Source organism: Malus domestica, chromosome 02 (assembly GCF_042453785.1).
Source record: "Malus domestica chromosome 02, GDT2T_hap1".
In the NCBI taxonomy this organism is placed as follows: domain Eukaryota; kingdom Viridiplantae; phylum Streptophyta; class Magnoliopsida; order Rosales; family Rosaceae; genus Malus; species Malus domestica.
The window spans coordinates 11595593-11615646 of record NC_091662.1 but is presented as its reverse complement, the minus strand read 5'-3'; the positions used below and the strand labels follow the sequence as shown (position 1 = coordinate 11615646).

The following is a 20054-nucleotide window of genomic DNA, read 5'->3' as shown; positions in this document are numbered from 1 at the left end:
AGTTTTTGTTTGGTAGCTGAGAAAATGTAATTCCATGTTTTGATTCAAATAAAAGAAGAGTAGAGAATTGTCGTCCAAAGGAGTGGGTGGAAAAAAAGGAGGAAATAAGGATGAATCTTAAGGAAGTGGGAATGGAAGGTTAACAAAAGAGTATTTTGTTCAAATCCCTTACCCAAATTAAATATTTTAATTTCTCTTTAAATGATTTGGAAATTAGGCTTTTTATTTTATGCGTTTTCACTGTTATTTCTTCTCCAGTTGGAGAGTTTGAAGCCTCAAGTTTCCACTTTATCAGTCAAGTTATACATCAACTGTGCTTTTGATTTCACTTTTTTTGTTGCTGTGAAATGTTTTTCCTGGCTAAAATCATCGGATTGCAATTGGGAATGTTCGCTTTCACCCTTTCTCAGTTCAATTTTTTCTTATAATAAAAAAAATAATTCATTGTTCTCAATATATATTTCATTCAGGGTTTTTATTTAGTCAATTCTCTATCAGAAACCACATGATCTTCTTGAGAAATCACAAACCCATCTAGAGTCCTCAGGTAAAACCCATATTCCATTTTTCCCTGGTTTTTTCTTCTCTGCCCCTAACAATATTATTCTCTTTATGTTTGGGTGAAATTCTAAAAATTATTGTATTTTTGTATGAAGTTTGATGCTTTGGATTGCAGAAATGGGGTTGAATTGATTGTGATATTTATTTGCACAGAAAGATTGAAAGCTTTGTTTTTATGCTTTCAAGCTTGGTTTTTAAGAGGTTCTTGGTCACGAAATTTATTTTAGTTCCTATCCCCTTGGCTGTTTGCAAAGCAAAACATAGATGATTCATGTATTGTTTAAGTTTTTATATTGGGATGCAGGTGCTTTCGAAAATAAAAGAATTTGTGTTTGTTGATATGAAAAAAAAAGAAGGACGGTCACAGTTGTTTGTGAGTCGTATATCCCCATTCCCTAAATGAAATTTGTTGATGCACAAAATCCGGTGGATCTTGGACCAACGTAAATCCGACCGTGAATCGCACAAACGCACAAGAACACAAAGATATATCGTGGTTCATCTTAAGTTGGGCTACGTCCACACTGATGTCGTTAAATGTTGATGAAGGTTACAGTATGCATGGAGGCTATAGAGACTTAGTATTTGCTCTCTGTGTTATTCTCTACCTCTCTGTATGTTGTTTTCTTTGTCTCTTCCCTCCTCAAACTGAAGGTGAGGAGGATCCCTTTTATAGATTAAGGGTTCCCTCCCCTCTTACATAGATCATGGGCTTAGTGATGAAGCCCAAACATAAGGCCAAATATTGAGGCCCAATATATGGTACAATAAGAGTCCCCCAAGTTTTCAGTCAAGAGAGTCTTTTGGCTGGATACTTCAAATTCAATCTATGTGTGGGCCGAAATAACTAGATGTCGTTCAGAACTAATACTCGGCATGAGACGGTGCTTAACGTGAAGCAATACTCAGCTGGAGGTAGCACACGTTGCGAGGCTGCTCAACTAGAGACGATGCTCGTGGTGAGACGGTTGCTCGGCTGGAGGCTGTGCTCATTGCGAGGCGGCTCGTCTTGTGGCGTTCTTTTTTGCAAGCATGCATTCGACGTCAGCGTGTGCTCATTATGAGTTGATTCTTGACATGACTCGGGTCTGCTCGTTGGGTTCGCATATTGGGTCTATGTGTCAGGTCCGCGGATTGGGTCCACAAGTTAGGTCTTTGAGTCGGGGCCATACGTAGGGTCATCGAGTCGGGGCCATCTGTAGGGTCATCGAGTTGGGTCCGTGAGTTGAGGTTCGAACTCAAGGGTGTCCAATTTCGTAGGTGCCCAAAAGAATAGGTATCCAAGCTCGCGGGTGTCCAGGCACATAAGTGTCCAAATAAGCTAGTGTCCAAGCAAGTGGGTGTCTGGTCAGACAAGAGCTCACCGTTCGAACTAAATCTTTGTCACTATAAGCATGTGGCTCAGTGATCCATAGGTTGATCCATAGTGTTGACCACCATAATTTTGGTCCCTGGTTAATCAATAAATTGTATGAGTATCGTATACAAGCAATCAATCATTAAAGTGTGCATATTGCCGGTAATGTCACACATAGATCATATAAACATACAATAATGCAGTATGCCTTGTGAAATGTGTATGTGACAATATAATTTAATGAAACTTAATAATGTAACATAGAATGTGTGTGGTGTGGTTGCCATGGATTAATCTTCTTAGTGGGTTTTCCCAAACCGACAGTGGGTAATCAAATAAAGGCTAGCCCAAAGTTTTATTCTAATATTTAAATAATGGATATAGTGGTACTGTCACTCAAATAATTGGTTAGGAATTATTAAAGATAGCATTTAGTCAGTAAAGTTGTCATGTGCCAAACATTAAATAATAATAAAATAAATGGTGTATAGACTTTATCGTGTTTTTAGGGTAGTTAGTGATCATGTGATATCACATATACAAGAATAATCATATTATTTAAATAATATGTCAACATAAATGATAATAATGAAATAACAAAAGATAAACATCCTATCTCATTTTTCCTCCAAGGGGTTGTCAGTGGGATAGTGGGTTGTATTCGTCCCCTTCATGATGAAAATTTCATCATAATATTTAAATAATATAGGTAGTGGTCAAGAATGATTAAAGATACAATAATCAAATATTAAATAATAATATAAAATATTAATAGGAATTAGATTTAGATGATGTCTTATCTTTCTCCTATGTTGGTGGTCGACACCCTTCTGCTAGCGTCATGCTGTCATGCTCATGTTGCACACTGCACCATAGTACGCACACAATCCGAAAGGAAGTGGCCGACACCTTTTTGCATGTTCTCCCGTGGGTTTTTCAGTGGGATAGTGGATGATCATAACATATTAAATAAAAAAGATAAAGTTCTTATCTTTTGCATGTTCTCCTATAGAATGTGACTCCTCTGTACTCAGAGCTCCGTGACCTCGGTCCTCTCATGCTCTTTTTCGCCGGAGAACAGCTGTCTCTAGTTCAGTCGAGATCTTTTTGTACAGAGCATCCAGCGCATCAGTGGTGATAGTGTATCCTACTCTGAAGGTTGGCACTGAGAGACTGCCAAGCATGTTTCTACTCACAGCCCCATGCATTGTCGTAAAAGGCACCATCGATCCCAACTGAATTCCCGACTCCTCCGCCACCGCAGCATCTGACTTCCAAACACTTAGTTCAGCAACAGCCGCCACCATCGGCTGAGCAGCAAAAGCTTCAACATCCTTGGCCACAATCCTCCCTAATGGTCCATTTCCCACCACTGCCAAATCCACCTTCAAATCCTTTGCAAGCTTCTTTGCATACGACAATGCCACGATTCTCTTCCCTCCCTCTGATGCCGGGTGGGTGGAAGCCACCGCTGCCACAGTAGCCGCCGCCTTAAGGACCACCGCAAGACCCATATTATTTGGAATTTTCTCCGGTAGTGGCTCCGGAGCAGCTGCAGCCGGTGCTGGTGCCATTGGAGCTGTTGATGAAGAACTGGCTTTGGCAATCTCGTCATCGGTCTTGGCCAATATAGCAATAGCTGAACCGACAGCGGCGACGCCGCCCTCTTCCACCATAATCGAAGCCAAGTAACCGTCGGAGAAAGTCTCGACATCCAAGTCGGCCTTATCGGACTCAACGTCGACGACGCTCTCGTTTTTGGAAAGCTTGTCGCCCTCAGACTTGACCCAAGAGACGATCTTGCCCTCAGTCATGGTGGAGCTGAGAGCCGGCATGAAGATCTCCCGGATCTTGGCCTAGACTTGTGCCATGTTTCGACACCCGGAAATAAGGGGTGGCGCAGAGGAAGTGGCGTTCCGACGGAGGGATTGGGAGCTGGGGATGAATGAGGTGTTAAGAAGGTGAACCATTGGAACATGCAGTTAGGAAAGAGAAAGGGAGAGGGAGAGAGAACCTGCGAAGGTTTTCTGGAAAAGCCAAAGAGTGAGGTTTTTTTGGTTCTTGGGTTTCTGCAGATTCATTGTGGACAATTGTGAGGGTTTCACAGTGGTGAGATGAAAAAATGAAAGAGAACCAACATAGCTTTTCGTGTCGATTTCCCACGGCGCCAAATGTTGATGCACAAAATCCGGCAGATATTGGACCAACATAAATCTGACCTTGAATCACACAAACGCACAAGAACACAAAGATATATTGTGGTTCACCTCAAGTTGGGCTACGTCCACACTGATGTCGGTAAATGTTGATGAAGGTTACAGTATGCATGGAGGTTATAGAGGCTTAGTATTCGCTCTCTGTATTATTCTCTGCCTCTTTGTATGTTTTTCTCTCTGTTCTTCCTTCCTTCAAGTGAAGGTGGGGAGGATCCCTTTTATAGAGTAAAGGTTCATTCCCCTCTTACATAGATCATGGGCTTAGTGATGAAGCCCAAATATAAGGTCAAATATCGAGGCCCAATATATGGTACAACAGGCAGTGTGCAACATGAGCATGATAGCATGGCGCTAGCAGGAGGGTGTCGACCACCAACATAGGAGAAAGATAAGACATCATCTAAATCTAATTCCTATTAATATTTTATATTATTATTTAATATTTTATTATTGTATCTTTAATCATTCTTGACCATTACCTTTATTATTTAAATGTTATGATGAAATTTTCATCATGAAGGGGACGAATACAACCCACTATCCCACTGACAACCCCTCGGAAGAAAAAGGAGATATGATGTTTATCTTTAGTTATTTCATTATTATCATTTATGTCCTACTAACATGATGGCATATTATTTAAATAATATGATTATTCCTTTATATGTGATATCACATGATCACTACCCTAAAAATACGGTAAAGTCTGTACACCATTTATTTTATTATTATTTAATGTTTGGCACATGACAACTTGTCTAACTAAATGCTATCCTTAATAATTCCTAACCAATTATTTGAGTGACAGTACCACTATATCCATTATTTAAATATTAGAATAAAACTTTGGGCTAGCCTTTATTTGATTACCCACTGTCTCACTATCGGTTTGGGAAAACCCACTAAGGAGATTAATCCATGGCAACCACACCACACGCATTCTATGTTACATTATTAAATTTCATTAAATTATATTGTCACATACACATTTCACAAGGCATATTACATTATTGTATGTTTATATGATCTATATGTGACATTACCCGTAATATGCACACTTTAATGATTGATTGCTTGTATACGATACTCATACAATTTATTGATTAACCAGGGTCCAAAATTATGGTGGTCAACACTATGGATCAGCCTATGGATCACTGAGCCACATGCTTATGGTGACAAAGATTTAGTTCGAACGGTGATCTCTTGTCTGACCAGACACCCACTTGCTCGGACATTCGCTTATTTGGACACCTATGTGCCTAGACACCCGCAAGCTTGGATACCCACTCTTTTGGGCACCTACAAAATTGGACACCCTTGAGTTTGAACCTCGACTCATGGACCCAACTCGATGACCCTACAGATGGTCCCGACTCGATGACCCTACGTATGGCCCCGACTCAAATATCGAACTTGTGGACCCAACACATAGACCCAATATGCGAACCCGACGAGCGGACCCGAGTCATGTCAAGAATCAACTCAATATGAACACACGTTAACGTCGAATGCATACTCACAGAGAAGAACGATATAAGCCGAGTCGCCTCGCAACGAGCACAGCCTTCAGCCGAGCAACCGTCTCGCCGAGAGCATCGCCTCTAGCCGAGCAGCCTCGCAACGTGTGCTACCTCTAGCTGAGTATTGCTTCACGTTAAGCATTGTCTCATTCCGAGTACTAGTTCTGAACGACATCTAGTCATTTCGGCTCACACATAGATTGAATTTAAAAGTCCCCAGCCAAAAGACTATCTTGACTTAAAACTTGGGGGACTCTTGTTATACCATATATTGGGCCTCGATATTTGGGCTTCATCACTAAGCCCATGATCTATGTAAGAGGGGAAGGAACCCTTACTCTATAAAAGGGATCATCCTCACCTTCACTTGGAGGAGGGAAGAAAATAGAGAAAAACATACAGAGAGGCAGAGAATAATACAGAGAGCAAATACTAAGTCTCTATAGCCTCCATGCATACTGTAACCTTCATCAACATTAATCGACATCAGTGTGGACGTAGCCCAACTTGAGGTAAACCATGATATATCTTTGTGTTCTTGTGCGTTTGTGTGATTCACGGTCGGATTTACGTTGGTCCAAGATCTTTCGGATTTTATGCATCAACAAAATTTGTTTAAGGTTGTTTGATAATCATTTATAATTTATATGTAAAGTGGTTAATATAAAGATGCAGGTATTTTATCAGGACTTTATTCAATGCTTTCATAACATATACAATTACTAAGCAACATTTTTTCCCTTCGATTTCATCAATTTTCTTCTAATTCATGTTTTTACATACATTGGATAACTTCCAAATTAATCACGTGAAGAGAATGAGTTTTCAAGCTTCGCAAGTTAATTCAAGGGCCTTAATCACTGTTTAAGGCTTTTCTATTTCTAATGCTTATTACTTATCCTCCTAGATTTCCTCTTATCAAGAAAATTTTACGAATTGCAATTATTAAATATTATTAGGGTGAGAAATGGATCATCGATTTGAAATCAGCTCTTCCTGTAAGCAATTTATCCACTTATTCATCTCAATTTCTTATTCTTTGTAGATTGTTCTGATACCTGCTCTCTCATTTTTTTTCATTGACACAACGCTTTCATTTCTTCTTTTTCATCATACTTTGAACTTACATTTCATTTCCAGCTGCAAATTCTGAGGATGAGCTATACACAAGAAGGGATTATTAATGGGTTTTGGATGTGATATAAGTTGACATCTTTTGATAAAATTGAAGTTTTTAGTGATGTGTTTTTATAGAATTACAAATTTGAGTAATGAGTTTTTTCAATGGTGGTTTTTTTTTTTTTTTTAACATTTATGATGCTATTTGTAAAATTTAGTTAATTTTTTTTAACAATTATAATATCGTTTGATTTCAATTCGTAATTACTTCTTTTGTTAAATTTAAGCTTGATATTGTCAGCAGATCTTTATACTTTATGTCCAAATATATATACAATGATGTATATGTGTAGTTTTTATAATATTGCTCAGCATTTTGAGTGTGTTCTTTTTGTGTGTTGAGAGGTAGAGTACACTGTTCACAAAGGCAAAACAGGGGACATCTTCTACTTCATTGGGAAGAAGAGGTTAGTTCGATTGTGATTGCTCTTTTTATTTGGTTAGATTCGAAGTTGGTTGGCTTGCGTCTAATTCAGTTGTTTCCTTGCACATGTTGAAGTCACTGGTTTTATTAATGCTGGTGACTGAAATGAACCCGAGTTCATGTTAAAACAATGTCATAATTTTCTTATGGTGAGAACTGAGAACCTTTCTTTTTTGTTTTTTTTTATTTTTTTTTTATCTTTACCGTTTTTTGAATTTAAGAAATTGAATTACTTTTCTATACTTTTTTGTGATCATTCCCTGAGAATTTGATAATTGTTTTAATATAATGAGGTAGGATTTTTTACTTTCTAAGCTCTATTTCTGATTTTCAATGATTGCTTGATTTCATATTGTCAAATAGTTTATGAATTTTCATATTAAGTGCGTCAATATGTTGTTGTCGTTTAATTAGATGTGATACAAGTTGACAGGTTTATACCTCGGAAACATAATTTTTTTTTACACAATTTTTAATCTCGTAGCAACGCGTGGGTAGAACTTTCTAGTGTACACTAAATATGGATGGAGTAATATCTAATTAGCCCAAACAATTTATTTAGAACAATATATGGCAATAAAACACGTTTCAGTTTTGATTAGATGAATTGTAAACAGCTTAAATGAATCGATGTCATTCTTCCTTCTATTCTAAATACTTTTTAGTAAACAACTTTAACGAGAATTTGAATAATGTTTCGTCTCTAATAAAATTCCTTCTCAATCAAATCATTTACAGACCAGTAAGCTTGGTAATGTACAATCTTGTTTCCCCAATTCTAAAGTATTTTCATTTCATATCTAGATCCACAATGCACACCCTCCACATGTGAATTTAATTTTTCTGCCACTATGTTAATATTTTCCTAACTCCGCTCTTGATAATCAGAAAACTTTTTATTTAAACAACTTTGTTTATTATTAAGGGTACCTTTTTATTATTATTAAGGACATTTTGTTTAATTCAAAATCGTCATGAAGTGCGACTTTTTTTGTTAAGTTGTCAGATCCTTTTCCTGGGAATCCTAGAGATTCCGTGATCGGGACCGTCAATCGTAAATCATGTGATCAGTTTTCGTTATGTACTATTTACATTTAATTTTAAATTTTAAAATGATTTCTAATCGCACGATGTATGATAGACGATCTTTATCACGGGATCCTTAGGATCCCCAGGAAAAGGATTCTAAGTGTTTTCAAATAATAATTTGTGAGGGACTTTTTATTGGGGCCTAATCGGATAAATGGTCCCCGTGGTCATAAGGTATTCGGATGATAGTCCCTGTGGTAAAAAAATTCGGATTTAAACCCCTGTGGTCTAAGTCTGTTAGGATTTAAACACATGTGGTCTAAGTCTGTTAGGATTTATGCCCTTCTGTTAAATAATGTTGACGTGGCTGCCACATATATGCCACGTGACTGCCAAATGTCTGCCACGTGGCAAAAATAATATTTTTTTTTTAAACCTGAATTTTTACAAAAAAAAAAAAAAAAAAAAAAACCCAGAAGCTCCCCCCGCCCTCCGCCCGTTCCCCCCCCCCCCCGGCCGGACTTCTTCTTCCCGTCGGAGCCCTCTCCCCACGTGACCCTCCTCCCTCTCCTTCTTCCTTCTTCTTCTTCTTCCCGCCGGTCTCCCCGCACGACTCCTCCCTCTCCCTCTTCCTTCTTCTTCTTCTTCTTCTTCTTCTTCTTCTTCTTCTTCTTCTTCTTCTTCCCGCCGGAGACCAGCTCCCCCCTCGCCGGAGCCCTCTCCTCGCGCGACCCTCCTCCCTCTCTCTTTTCCTTCTTCTTCTTCTTCTTCTTGCAGATCTGGTTTTTTTTTTTTTTTTTTGGTAAAAATTCAGGTTTTTTTTAAAAAAAATTAAAATTTATTATTTTTACCACGTGGCAGACATTTGCCAGCCACGTGGCATATATGTGGCAGCCACGTCAGTATTATTTAACAGAAGGGCATAAATCCTAACAGATTTAGACCACAGGGGTTTAAATTCGAATTTTTTTACCACAGGGGCTATCATCCGAATACCTTATGACCACGAGGACCATTTATCCGATTAGGTCGGTACTTTTTTTATCCCCTTCTTTTATTTTGTGCGGTCACTATTAAATTACATTAATATTTTATATTAATTTTGTTTAGAGATAATAAAACAAAAAGTCTCGCAACAAGACAGGTAAATAAAAAACTAGCATACAAATAAAACGCTACTTATGCATCAAGAATAAATGAGTTTCGATCTACAACACTTGCAAGTTAAGACAAAAAATAAAACGAAAAATGAGCCCTAGGCTTCATTGATGTCCAACAGAAGTTGAATACAAAGAAAGCAAATCACTTTATTCAAGCTGTGAATAAAAGAATACATAACGAAGCACAAAAACTTGTCATCCAAGAAATACAGGATCCAAAATTGTGGAAAGTAATGCCTTAAAGCATATGGTATAAGTGAGAAAACAAAAAGTAAACAAAAGTTGATAGCAGATGGAACGTATAATCCACAAGCTGTAAATAACTTAGAGCTCTGAACCCTTGTCATTAGCTGCATCCTCAGTTACCAGATAGTCACGGGCTCTTTTCAACGTATCTTCAGCTTGTGCTTTGTTTTCTTGTTCAAGATACGTCAAAGCTTCTTTCATGAACTCTTCAAATTTTGCTTCTTTATCTTTACCCGTGTCATCTTGGTGAAAACACATTACAGCTCCATCAATCATCTCTTTAGCCTTTTCTGTTTTAGATTTCTCAAGAAAAATGAGAGCTCCTTGAACAAAATCGTCGACTAACTCTAGTTTGCCAACTCCATCGCCACCATTTTCAAGAAATTTCATTCTTTTCAGTTTCACTGCAGTCTTATCTTTCACGTCTTTGACTAGCTTATTTTGTTCTTCGACACCCATGCTTTTGAGTAGCTTATCTGCTTCTTGGACATCTTCATCCCCTAAAAGATACGTCATAGTGCCTTGGATTGCCTCTTTAGCTTTCTCCATACGGTCTAGTTGAAAAAGCGTCATAATTCCATCCAGAATCTAGAGCAACGTACATTACCACTCCTTCAACAACCTCTTTTATTTGCTCTACTTGTTTCTTTTCAATAAAAGTCAGAGCTACTTTCAAAACCTCAGCAACAAAAATTGCCTTTTGTATTCCTCTTTCTGCTTTATCTTGCTCAAGATACTTCACTTCTTTCGCATGACCCGCTCCTGCTTTCCGTAATTCTTTGACATCATCATCGTTGCCAAGATACGTCATTGCTTCATTGATCACCTCTTTAGCTTTCTCTAAACTGTCTTGTTCAATAAATGTCAAAGCTCGTTGGATCATCTCCTCGAATGCGGCTGCTTTATCTTTTATTTCGTCACATTGAGAAACAAACAGTTTCATTCCTTCAATCACATTCTTAGCTTTGGCTATTTCTTCTCCACCAAGATACGTCAAAGCTTCGTTAAGAAAGTCATCAACCAGGAGCACTATATTTACTCTTGCTTGCACTTTATTATTTTCAAGAAATTTCATTCTTTTCAATTTCGTTGCAGTCTTATCTTCCACGTCTTTGACTAGCTTATTTTGTTCTTCGACACCCATGCTTTTGAGTAGCTTATCTGCTTCTTGGACATCTTCATCCCCTAAAAGGTACGTCATAGTGCCTTGGATCGCCTCTTTAGCTTTCTCCACACGGTCTAGTTGAAAAAGCGTCAAATTCCATCCAGAATCACCTTAGTTGAGCCCACTTTGTCTTTCACTGTGTCATCTAGAGCAACGTACATTACCACTCCTTCAACAACCTCTTTTGCTTGCTCTAGTTGTTTCTTGTCAATAAAAGTTAGAGCTACTTTCAAAACCTCAGTAACAAAAATTGCTTTTTGTATTCCTCTTTCCGCTTTATCTTGCTCAAGATAACTTCACTCCTTCCGCATGACCTGCTCCTGCTTTTCATAATTCTTTGACATCATCATCGTTGCCAAGATACGTCATTGCTTCATTGATCACCTCCTTAGCGTTCTCTAAACTGTCATGTTCAATGTCAAAGCTCGTTGGATCATCTCCTCGAATGTGGCTGCTTTATCTTTTATTTCGTCACATTGAGAAACAAACAGTTTCATTCCTTCAATCACATTCTTAGCTTTGGCTATTTCTTCTGCACCAAGATACGTCAAAGCTTCGTTAAGAAAGTCATCGACCAGGAGCACTATATTTACTCTTGCTTGCACTTCATTATTTTCAAGATGCTTCACTCTTTTGCCGCTCTGTTCATCTTTGACTTCGTCGTCGCTTTCAAGATACACAATAGCTCCTTTCATCATCTCTTCAGATTTTTCTATCATATCTTGTTCAAGAAACTTGATAGCTTCTTCATGAACTCTTCAAGTTTGGCTGCTTTGTCTTTTATTGTGTTGTCATGATAAAGGTACTCGATAGCTCCTTTCATCAGCTCTTCAGCTTTGTCCGTTTGATGTTTTGCGAGAGAGTATAAAGCCCCGTCCATAAACTTCTGAACTAAGGCTACTTTTTTCACTCTCTCCGTAGGCTTAGAGGCTGCATCCCCATCTTTGAGTTCATGTCCCCTACATGCACAACGTAAATGATCTATAATTATTCACATTTGCAAATGCACTAATACACACAAACACAATACAAAAGAACAAAATGAAACAACCAATATTTTTGTAAGCTGTAAATTCTAAGATGTAGTGAATTGAAAAGCAAAGATAAGTGGTTAAAAATAGCATATCTTCAACTATTATGCTATTAGTGCCATGGGATGTGCAATAGTAAGAAGTACGTATAAACAACGAAAGAAATCAAACACATAGAGGACGCTAATATACACAGATAAATACGCAACAGTTATAGGCAGAGACGTGTACCAATCTACAATACTAGTACATTGTCCATATTTGGTTGATGGTACCACACGAACACAGAATCGACATATTTAACATCAACATTGCACCAGATTCTGTATATTGGTTTCGTTGTTTTCAATTAAGATTTCCTAGAAACAAACAAAAGTGATTCCGTACGTACCAATCTACAATACTAGTACATTGTCGATGTTTGGTTGATGCTACCACGCAAGCACAGAATTGACATATTTAACATCAACACTGCACCGGATTCAGTATATTGGTTTTCGATTAAGATTTCCTAGAAACAAACACAAGTGATTCCTTACGTACCAATCTACGATACTTATGTACCCATCATCACAGCATTGAACAAAACATAGACAATGTATCAAATTCTGTAGATTGAGTACTCTTCCTTACCGAACAATATTTCACATAAACGAAAGTGCATGACGGATTAATATTTCGGGAAATTAAAGGAGCAGGAGATTCAGAAAAGGAAGAACTTTTTTGAAAAAAATGTATGAAACTTACCCTTCCTGTTTCTCTTCCCCGAAAGTCCCCACCGACATAGCCAGCCATAGTACCAGAAGCAACGCCGCTCCCTTCCCCATCTCTCAGTTTCTCTTTTGCCCTCCTTCTGTCTGGAAAACTCGCTTTTTTGTGGCGCACACGATGTGTTTGATGAAATGTCTTCGACTCCGCGTGAATATATATAGGTATCGGATCACGGTGGCAGTTATTCATACCGGTAGAATAGGGCGCGAAGGTATTGGAATTCGCTGCCTTCCCTCCACCTGTTGCTTTTGTCATACGCCGAGGCCCCCCGCATCCTCCTCGCATTGTCCTTATTTGCAGTCTGCGAAGGAGAAAGGTGTCCTCGTGCGAATACAAAGACGAAAGGCTAGAAAGGGTTAAAAATTATTTGGATTTTGCTTCAAGGTTACGTGTTCGTGCGGACTTAGACACAAAAATATTTCAATTCGGCCCCATTTTGTGGAGGAGGATTCTCTTTCCTTTCCTCTCGTTCCCTCCCCTCCTACTTGAGCGATTACAGTTAAACCACGTTAATATTTTATATTGATTTTTTTATAGAAACAATAAGACAAAAAGCAAAATGTGAGATGAGGAGATGAAAATGAATGAGAATAGAAACGAAGAGATCATACTTCTCATTTTGTATCTCACCCCTATTACACTACAACCATGGGCCCACATAAGAAAATTTCCTTTGTAGGGGCACCATGTTGTAAGGTTTGTGTGATTATTCAATAACAAGTTGTCACGATGCCAAGTCCCGTGTTTGTAAGGAAAGTAATTCGCATGACACGTAATGTTGACACTCTTAGACTCTTTAATAGAAGTCAATCCTACTATTGTATGTGTGACCCATTTGTATTAGAGTGTCAACTACTATTTCACTTTTACTTGTGCAAATAGCATTGCCAATAAAGTATGAATGATAATTTACAATAAACTTTTAACTACTTAAGCTACAACCCCTCGACATTTTGATTGTCCGAACAATACAAAAGTAGTTTCTTAAGACCAGGCATATCATAAGAAATTGAGAAAGAGACATAGTATGACAGTATACTCATTTTTCTTATTTTTTTCTTATTGAAGGATGAATCATATCGATTTGAACAAAAATGAGAAAGTGAACTACGGAAATTAAGGGCTCATTTACGAGTGTTTTTTAAAATGACTGAAAGCACTTTTGGTGAATGCACATAGATTTTTATTAAAAATTAGTTTCAAAAACATTTTCAACCGCTTTCAGTAATTTTAAAAGCACTTTTAAACGAGCACCAACTATGTTAGGAAACATGCTTCATCAACTAATTTAACAAAAGACTGAAAGAATAACTTATTTCAATACATCGAATGCAAAATATAAATTCACACTACGAATTTCTACCATCTGGGGCTTTGATAGATGCCGGATTCCTACTTCTCTATCAACTGAGCCGGGGTATAAAATTCCATAGCTAAGCCGGATGACCACCTTCAGCTGCTAGTTTCATTCTTTGGTGGTGCTCTGTAACTTTATACTCTACAATTTCCTCAAACAATTGCGAATCCAGTACACAGTCTTCGCGTCCATACACGGCTGCTTGGACACTGGCCATGAGTTTAGCTATCTCACGGCCAGAGAACCCTTCTGTCTTTCGTGCAGCCTCTCGGATCAGATCATCAGACACATCCTTTATCACAATCTTTTGAGGTTTCTTCTTGAGGAAAACGCCCGACTTGGAGCTTTTGCCTTCATCGCCAAGATATTTGTTCAAATATAGCTTCAAAAGTTTGAATCTTTCCTCCTCTCCAGGAAGTGGGAACTCAATCACTTCATCCATCCTGTCAGTGATAGCGCTGTCAAGATCTCCTGGCCTGTTTGTGGCAAGTACTAGAACGATGTCTCTTGACTGGTCTCCAGTTCGGAAGAGCAATGCATTCAGAGCACTACGTTGAGCTTCGCTCATGTGTGTACTGTTTCTCCTGGCATGGGATCAAACAATTCACAAGAGGCTGAGCTTATATATAATATATATACATATACATATGAGTGAAGATGACAGTAACCTCCAAAAATATAAACTAATGGAAGTTAACTCCCAAGTTTTGTCAAAGAAAAGTTTTAGACGGGAAAACTGTCTCTGTAACAATAATATGTAGAACATAAATATAACCGTTAACCAACGAAGGAAAAACTGAACTTACTCGCATAGGAAAGCATCTGCCTCGTCAATAAAAAGCAGTAGACCTTTTTTTGAATTTTTAGCCCAATCAAATATCTGATGAATCTTAGTAACAGCCTGTGCACCCAAGGGTGCAACATCTCCTCCAGTCATCATAGCATAATCCAAACCCTGCATTCAAAAGGATCAAAAACTGTCATCTTGAGAACTTACAATTTTTTCAGAATAACTCCTATATATATATATATATATATAATATAGGGAATTGTGATTGGCACTCCAAAAATCTCATTCTACACTCCAAACTTTCTATATTTGGAAAGAAAAATACACTTGTGAGGAGTGTAGAATGAGATTTTTGGAGTGCCAATAACACTTCCCTATATATATACGGGTACAAACATATAGTAATTTGTAATTGGCAAGAACTTGGATCCTAGTATCAAGAAATTCAACTTCTAAAACAAAAACAAAAAATTGATGAGAATAAACATCCCTTTTTAACAGATAATAAACTGAACCAAGTTCCATTCATTTGACCTACAAAGATCTCCCCATCAAAAAACTAATGGTCCCGATAAGTTGTCACTAAGACACAGGTGGAGTACAGCTAGGTGGTAGACCATATAAAAGGTTTGAGTAAGACAGAAATGAGCACGATGGTAAAGAGAAGTCTATGGATCAGTGTAATACCGATTTTCGAGCTATTTCTCTTGCAACCATGGTTTTACCAGTGCCAGGGGGGCCATAAAACATCATGTTGCGAAAGGGGGCCTGGTGAGCCTTAGTGTTTGCTGTAGCTCGAGCAAGGTGCTCTATTCTGCTCTGCAACGAAGGATGGAGAATGATATTTGCAAGACCATTCTTACCTTGTGAAGATCCAGTACTGTAATTTAAAACTTTATTCTTTGCTAGAGAAAGCATCTCTGAACCTGGAAATCTTGCAATGGATGATTCTCGAATCAGAGATGGCTGCCCTAGCAGGCGGTTGACATATCCCCATATAACTCTAGAACCTTCTCTGTAAAAAATTAAGTTAAAAAGCAATTAGTTGGCACATCATTAAGCAATACAATCATCACTAAAATGGATGAAAGAACTTAATATCACAATTCCACCAAAAGCTCATCAGATCAATAAAGTAAAAGCCATTATGACCAACTTGACATCAGAATTAAGAGAGACTAAAACTTATTATCAATCAACCTATGTAATGAAGATCACATAAGTAGAAATACAGTAGCATGTTCGGAAGGTGCCAACTGTTTAGTTTGGTAGTGTACAACAAGAGGGGAGGTTATGGAAGTAGCGTACTGACTTCTACACGTCTTCAATACACCAAATAAAAAGGGTAGCACTTTCCATGCTATCCACTTTTTTACATTTTCAGTTCAAGTGGGGGAGGTTATGGAAGTAGCGTACTGACTTATACACTCTGTTCTCCCTTCCTTCAATATTAAACCCATTTGCATCCTAATAAAGTTGAAATATGCCAAGAATAATAGGGCAACAAAATAATATTGCGTACATAAGGAATCGTAACCTGAAGCATCCTTGTCTAAGAAACTCAAAATAGGTGAAATTGCAACGAAAAGAAGAGCACACAAACCTAGTTGTATAAACACCTGCAGCCACTGCTGTAGCACCTCCAACGGTCATAACCAACTTATTCCTATCAGTCAGCAAAGTTCTAATGCCCCCTGCAGATAGCAGATGAGAAACAGTTATATCATCAGCATTTCACAAAAATCAAAATAAAGAGATCAAACAAATATTCTGTTCCATTGACCTCAAGCTAAAATTGGCACTATTGCCATCCACCAGAGAAATTAAAAGAGACAATATTTTACTCACCCCTTAACCACCCACATTTTAAAATCCAGTAACCCTAACCCTACATGACCAGGGGCAGTAGCCCAGCAAAGGGGATATTGGGAACAACTTTGGCAGGTGACAATTGCACCAGTCAGGGACAGTTATGCAAAAAACATAAAAGAAATAATAAAAGGAATCTGATTGGACAGAAAGAACCCAGGAAAATCTATCTTATACAATAGTTGCTTATTCATGTATGTACTATGAGTATCAATATTTCTTCTTATAACTTAAACGCATCTACTCAGTTCTGGATACCTTCAATGTGACTAAAAGTTGTATTGATTGCAGCAAGCCATTTTTCTTTTTCACCATTCATCTGATCTAGAAGCATATTCCTGTTAAGTTCCGCATTCAGTTTCGCTTCATGGGCCCGACCTTTAGCGTTTGCAATGGCTTCTGCTTCTATGTTTTTTAGTTCTAATTCATGTTTCTCTCTTTCAGTTTGGCGCTGCTGCTCTTGCTTCTGTGCCTCAGTAGCAAGTCTTGCTCTCTCTTTTCGGATATTTGACTCCTCTTGCATCCTAAGCATTTCAGCATTATTCTGCCTCTGCTTTTCATGATCCATCTGCACTCAAATAAACAATAAAATGTTAGACTTGACCAAGGTTTCAATAATCCAGGATTTAGAGTGCATTAAAACTTGAGGCACATACAAACTCTAAGTCCTATTTAACATAGAGGTTGTTTGGTACTTGGATCCAACTTTTTGTTTTTCAAAACAAGAAATTGGATCCAAGAAGAAAATCAAACAGGCCCATAAATTTTTTAGAAAAAGAACACATAATTTATTCTACTGCTTGCACCTTCATTCTATTCCTAGCGTGTTCATCTTCCATACGAAGCATTTGAGCCTTTGCCTGTGCTTCTTGTTGCAGTATATTTAGTTGTTCCTCAGCCATGTTCTTACTCCTTTCCTGTCATCAAAAGATTTACACAGTATAAGTTAAAATGTATTGAGGCAGATAAAAGAGAACAAAACAAATCTGCAATTTGCTAAACCTAGATGCCACAAACCTAGACCATTATCTGTTTCGCCACTGACAAAAAAAAAAGAACATAACCCATGCCATAAAAAAGTAAATGACCAGGAACCAAAATTAAACGTCATTATTGCACATTCGAAGAAAATGCCTCATGTATGCAAAGCATTTTCTGTGAAACTCTACGCAGTGAGAATACCAAATAAACCTTATTAGAAAGAAAAAAATTGTGATAAGGCAGTTTGGAAAAGAAAATTGTAGGTGCCAAACGATTGAGATGAGTCGTTTCATTTGTTTGACAAGTGGACCGTAGAAAACCACATTTTACAAATGACTGCAGTTTTAACATGGATTGTAAATTTGTAACATACAAGATCATTTTGAGCCTGTATTGCTTCAAAATGAGCCTTCTCCGCTTCCAACTCAGTGAGGCGACTTTTTTCCTGGCTCCTCATCAGACTAAAAACCTGGAAAACAATACCAGTTGACCGAATTAACACCTTTAATTCAGCTGCATTGTAACCTCAGCATAATAAAAGAAGAAAACACATTTCAATTAATATGCTTCAAGCCACTTCGGTTCCAACAATAACAAAGGTCGGTACTTAAGCTTAAACCGGGGCAGGCAGCAAAACCGCAGGCATAGTAATATAGAAGCACATAGAAATAAAAATCAAAGTCCTATTAAATTTCTATTCAAACGCATCATCAAAACATTCGAAATGAAAGTATCGGAACAAAATTAAAGGAATAATCGAGACTAAAGAACTCCGATTTTCGTGCCTCATTTCCAACCTTAAAGATGCAATAAATCTCTAAGACTAAAAAGAAACAAAAATTTGAAGTTTTCTACAATTTTCCAATCTTTTTCTACGAAAAAAACCACTAACAAAGAAAGAAAAATCAAATTAAGAACAGAAAAACGACCTGCTTGGATAATTTAGAGGAATTGATTTCCCGGAGAGCTTTGGCACCTCGTTCGAGAGCCTCGGGATCGAACCCCGACCCTCTGGGCTCTTCAGGTTGCGGTTCCGATTTCGCATTGGGGCTCTGGTCCGCAGGAGCAGCGGAAGGCGGAGGAGGAGAAGGAGAAGAGTACGAGAACGGATTAAATCGGAAGGGAGAATCGGCGTAGGCGCGGTTGGAGAGCGCGGGCATGGAGACCGCCGCAACCGCCATTGCTATGCACGAAGATAGCTTCGAGGCAGCAACCATCGCTAAAGGTTGGAGATTTGATCGGATTTTTCTTCAAGGTCGAGAATTCATGGGCGCGTATAAACTGAAAATTCTCAGATTTTCTGTGGGAGCTTAAACCCTGAGCAATCTAGGGTTTAAACGGGAAGATTGGAAGTGAAGCGAAGCTCGTCGCTTCCAGGAGCTTAAACCCTGACCAATCAAGTGATTTGCAAAAAAGGGCCCAATTTGGGAAAATATGAAGTGGGAAACAAAGTTAGAGACTTCTAGGCCCAATTTTTTTCAATTTAAGGCATTGTGGGTAAAATTTAAATAAAAAAAAATTATAAGATAACTACATTAAATTTATCTAAAGGCTAAACGCCGAAGAAGAGAATTTGAAATTTAGTACAAAAGATGAAGCACACTATTCTAGCCAATTTGGTTAAATCGGTGTTTGTTAAATACAACTCATTAACATGATAGGAATGTAAGATAGAAAATTTTGTGTGTTTGGAATATGTGATTTAGTGGTTGAGAACGTTGATCATGTATCTCATGATCATTATCCATATATTTCATTGTTCCAAAAAAGATAAATGTTATGGTTATTCACGGTAAGCTGTCACTCTATGTCTGTTATCATAGTGCAACAATCACATTGAATACTCACTTCATTAACATGCAGTATATTTTCAATCATAGTACGACAATCATACTGAATACTCACTCTATAGACACGCATTAGATTTTCAATCATATATAAACGTACATCGGTAACACAGATTCTATTGTAAAAATATACCAATGTAATCAGTCACATGTTGAAGTGTTGTAGATTGTCAACCGAAACAATGAAGCCCAATATGCATCAATGGTCATGGATTCAACTGCGTGCCCGTCACGGCCGTCTTTCTTTGGTTGGATACTTTGGTCCAGAATCGATCAGGTCAACTTTTTTTATTCCACCAAATTAAATAGAGATCAGTATTTTTAATTATCATGATTTTGTTGATGCTGATGTAATTAAGCCAATATTCGTATCTTTGTTCCTCTTCTTCAGTCACATCAGTTTGCATGGTTCGATTGCCGTATAGCTCAAGTTTTTGTACCATGCAGTATAAACACTGTTTGTAGTGCATATCTCATTTTCATATTAAAAACGATGAGAATCTGTCTTGTAATTGAGTGTATAATCTTTGCGTGTCTACAAATATTTA

At 37.9% G+C, this 20054-nt stretch overlaps 1 protein-coding gene and 1 pseudogene across 1 annotated transcript; both read right to left on the bottom strand.

Annotated features, from left to right (window-relative positions):
- Nucleotides 1–2973: 2973 nt before the first annotated feature.
- LOC103426822 (dihydrolipoyllysine-residue acetyltransferase component 5 of pyruvate dehydrogenase complex, chloroplastic-like) lies at nt 2974–3888 on the bottom strand (annotated as a pseudogene).
- A 10036-nt stretch (nt 3889–13924) lies between these two features.
- On the bottom strand, nt 13925–19085 carry LOC103401452 (uncharacterized). Its single transcript, XM_029091053.2, has 8 exons — nt 18589–19085; nt 18033–18128; nt 17485–17595; nt 16937–17246; nt 16413–16503; nt 15497–15824; nt 14826–14974; nt 13925–14603 (listed from the first exon to the last, which is right to left on the bottom strand). The coding sequence occupies exons 1-8, from the start codon at nt 18874–18876 to the stop codon at nt 14096–14098; spliced, it is 1881 nt and encodes a 626-aa protein (XP_028946886.1). The 5' UTR covers nt 18877–19085; the 3' UTR covers nt 13925–14095.
- Nucleotides 19086–20054: the final 969 nt, after the last annotated feature.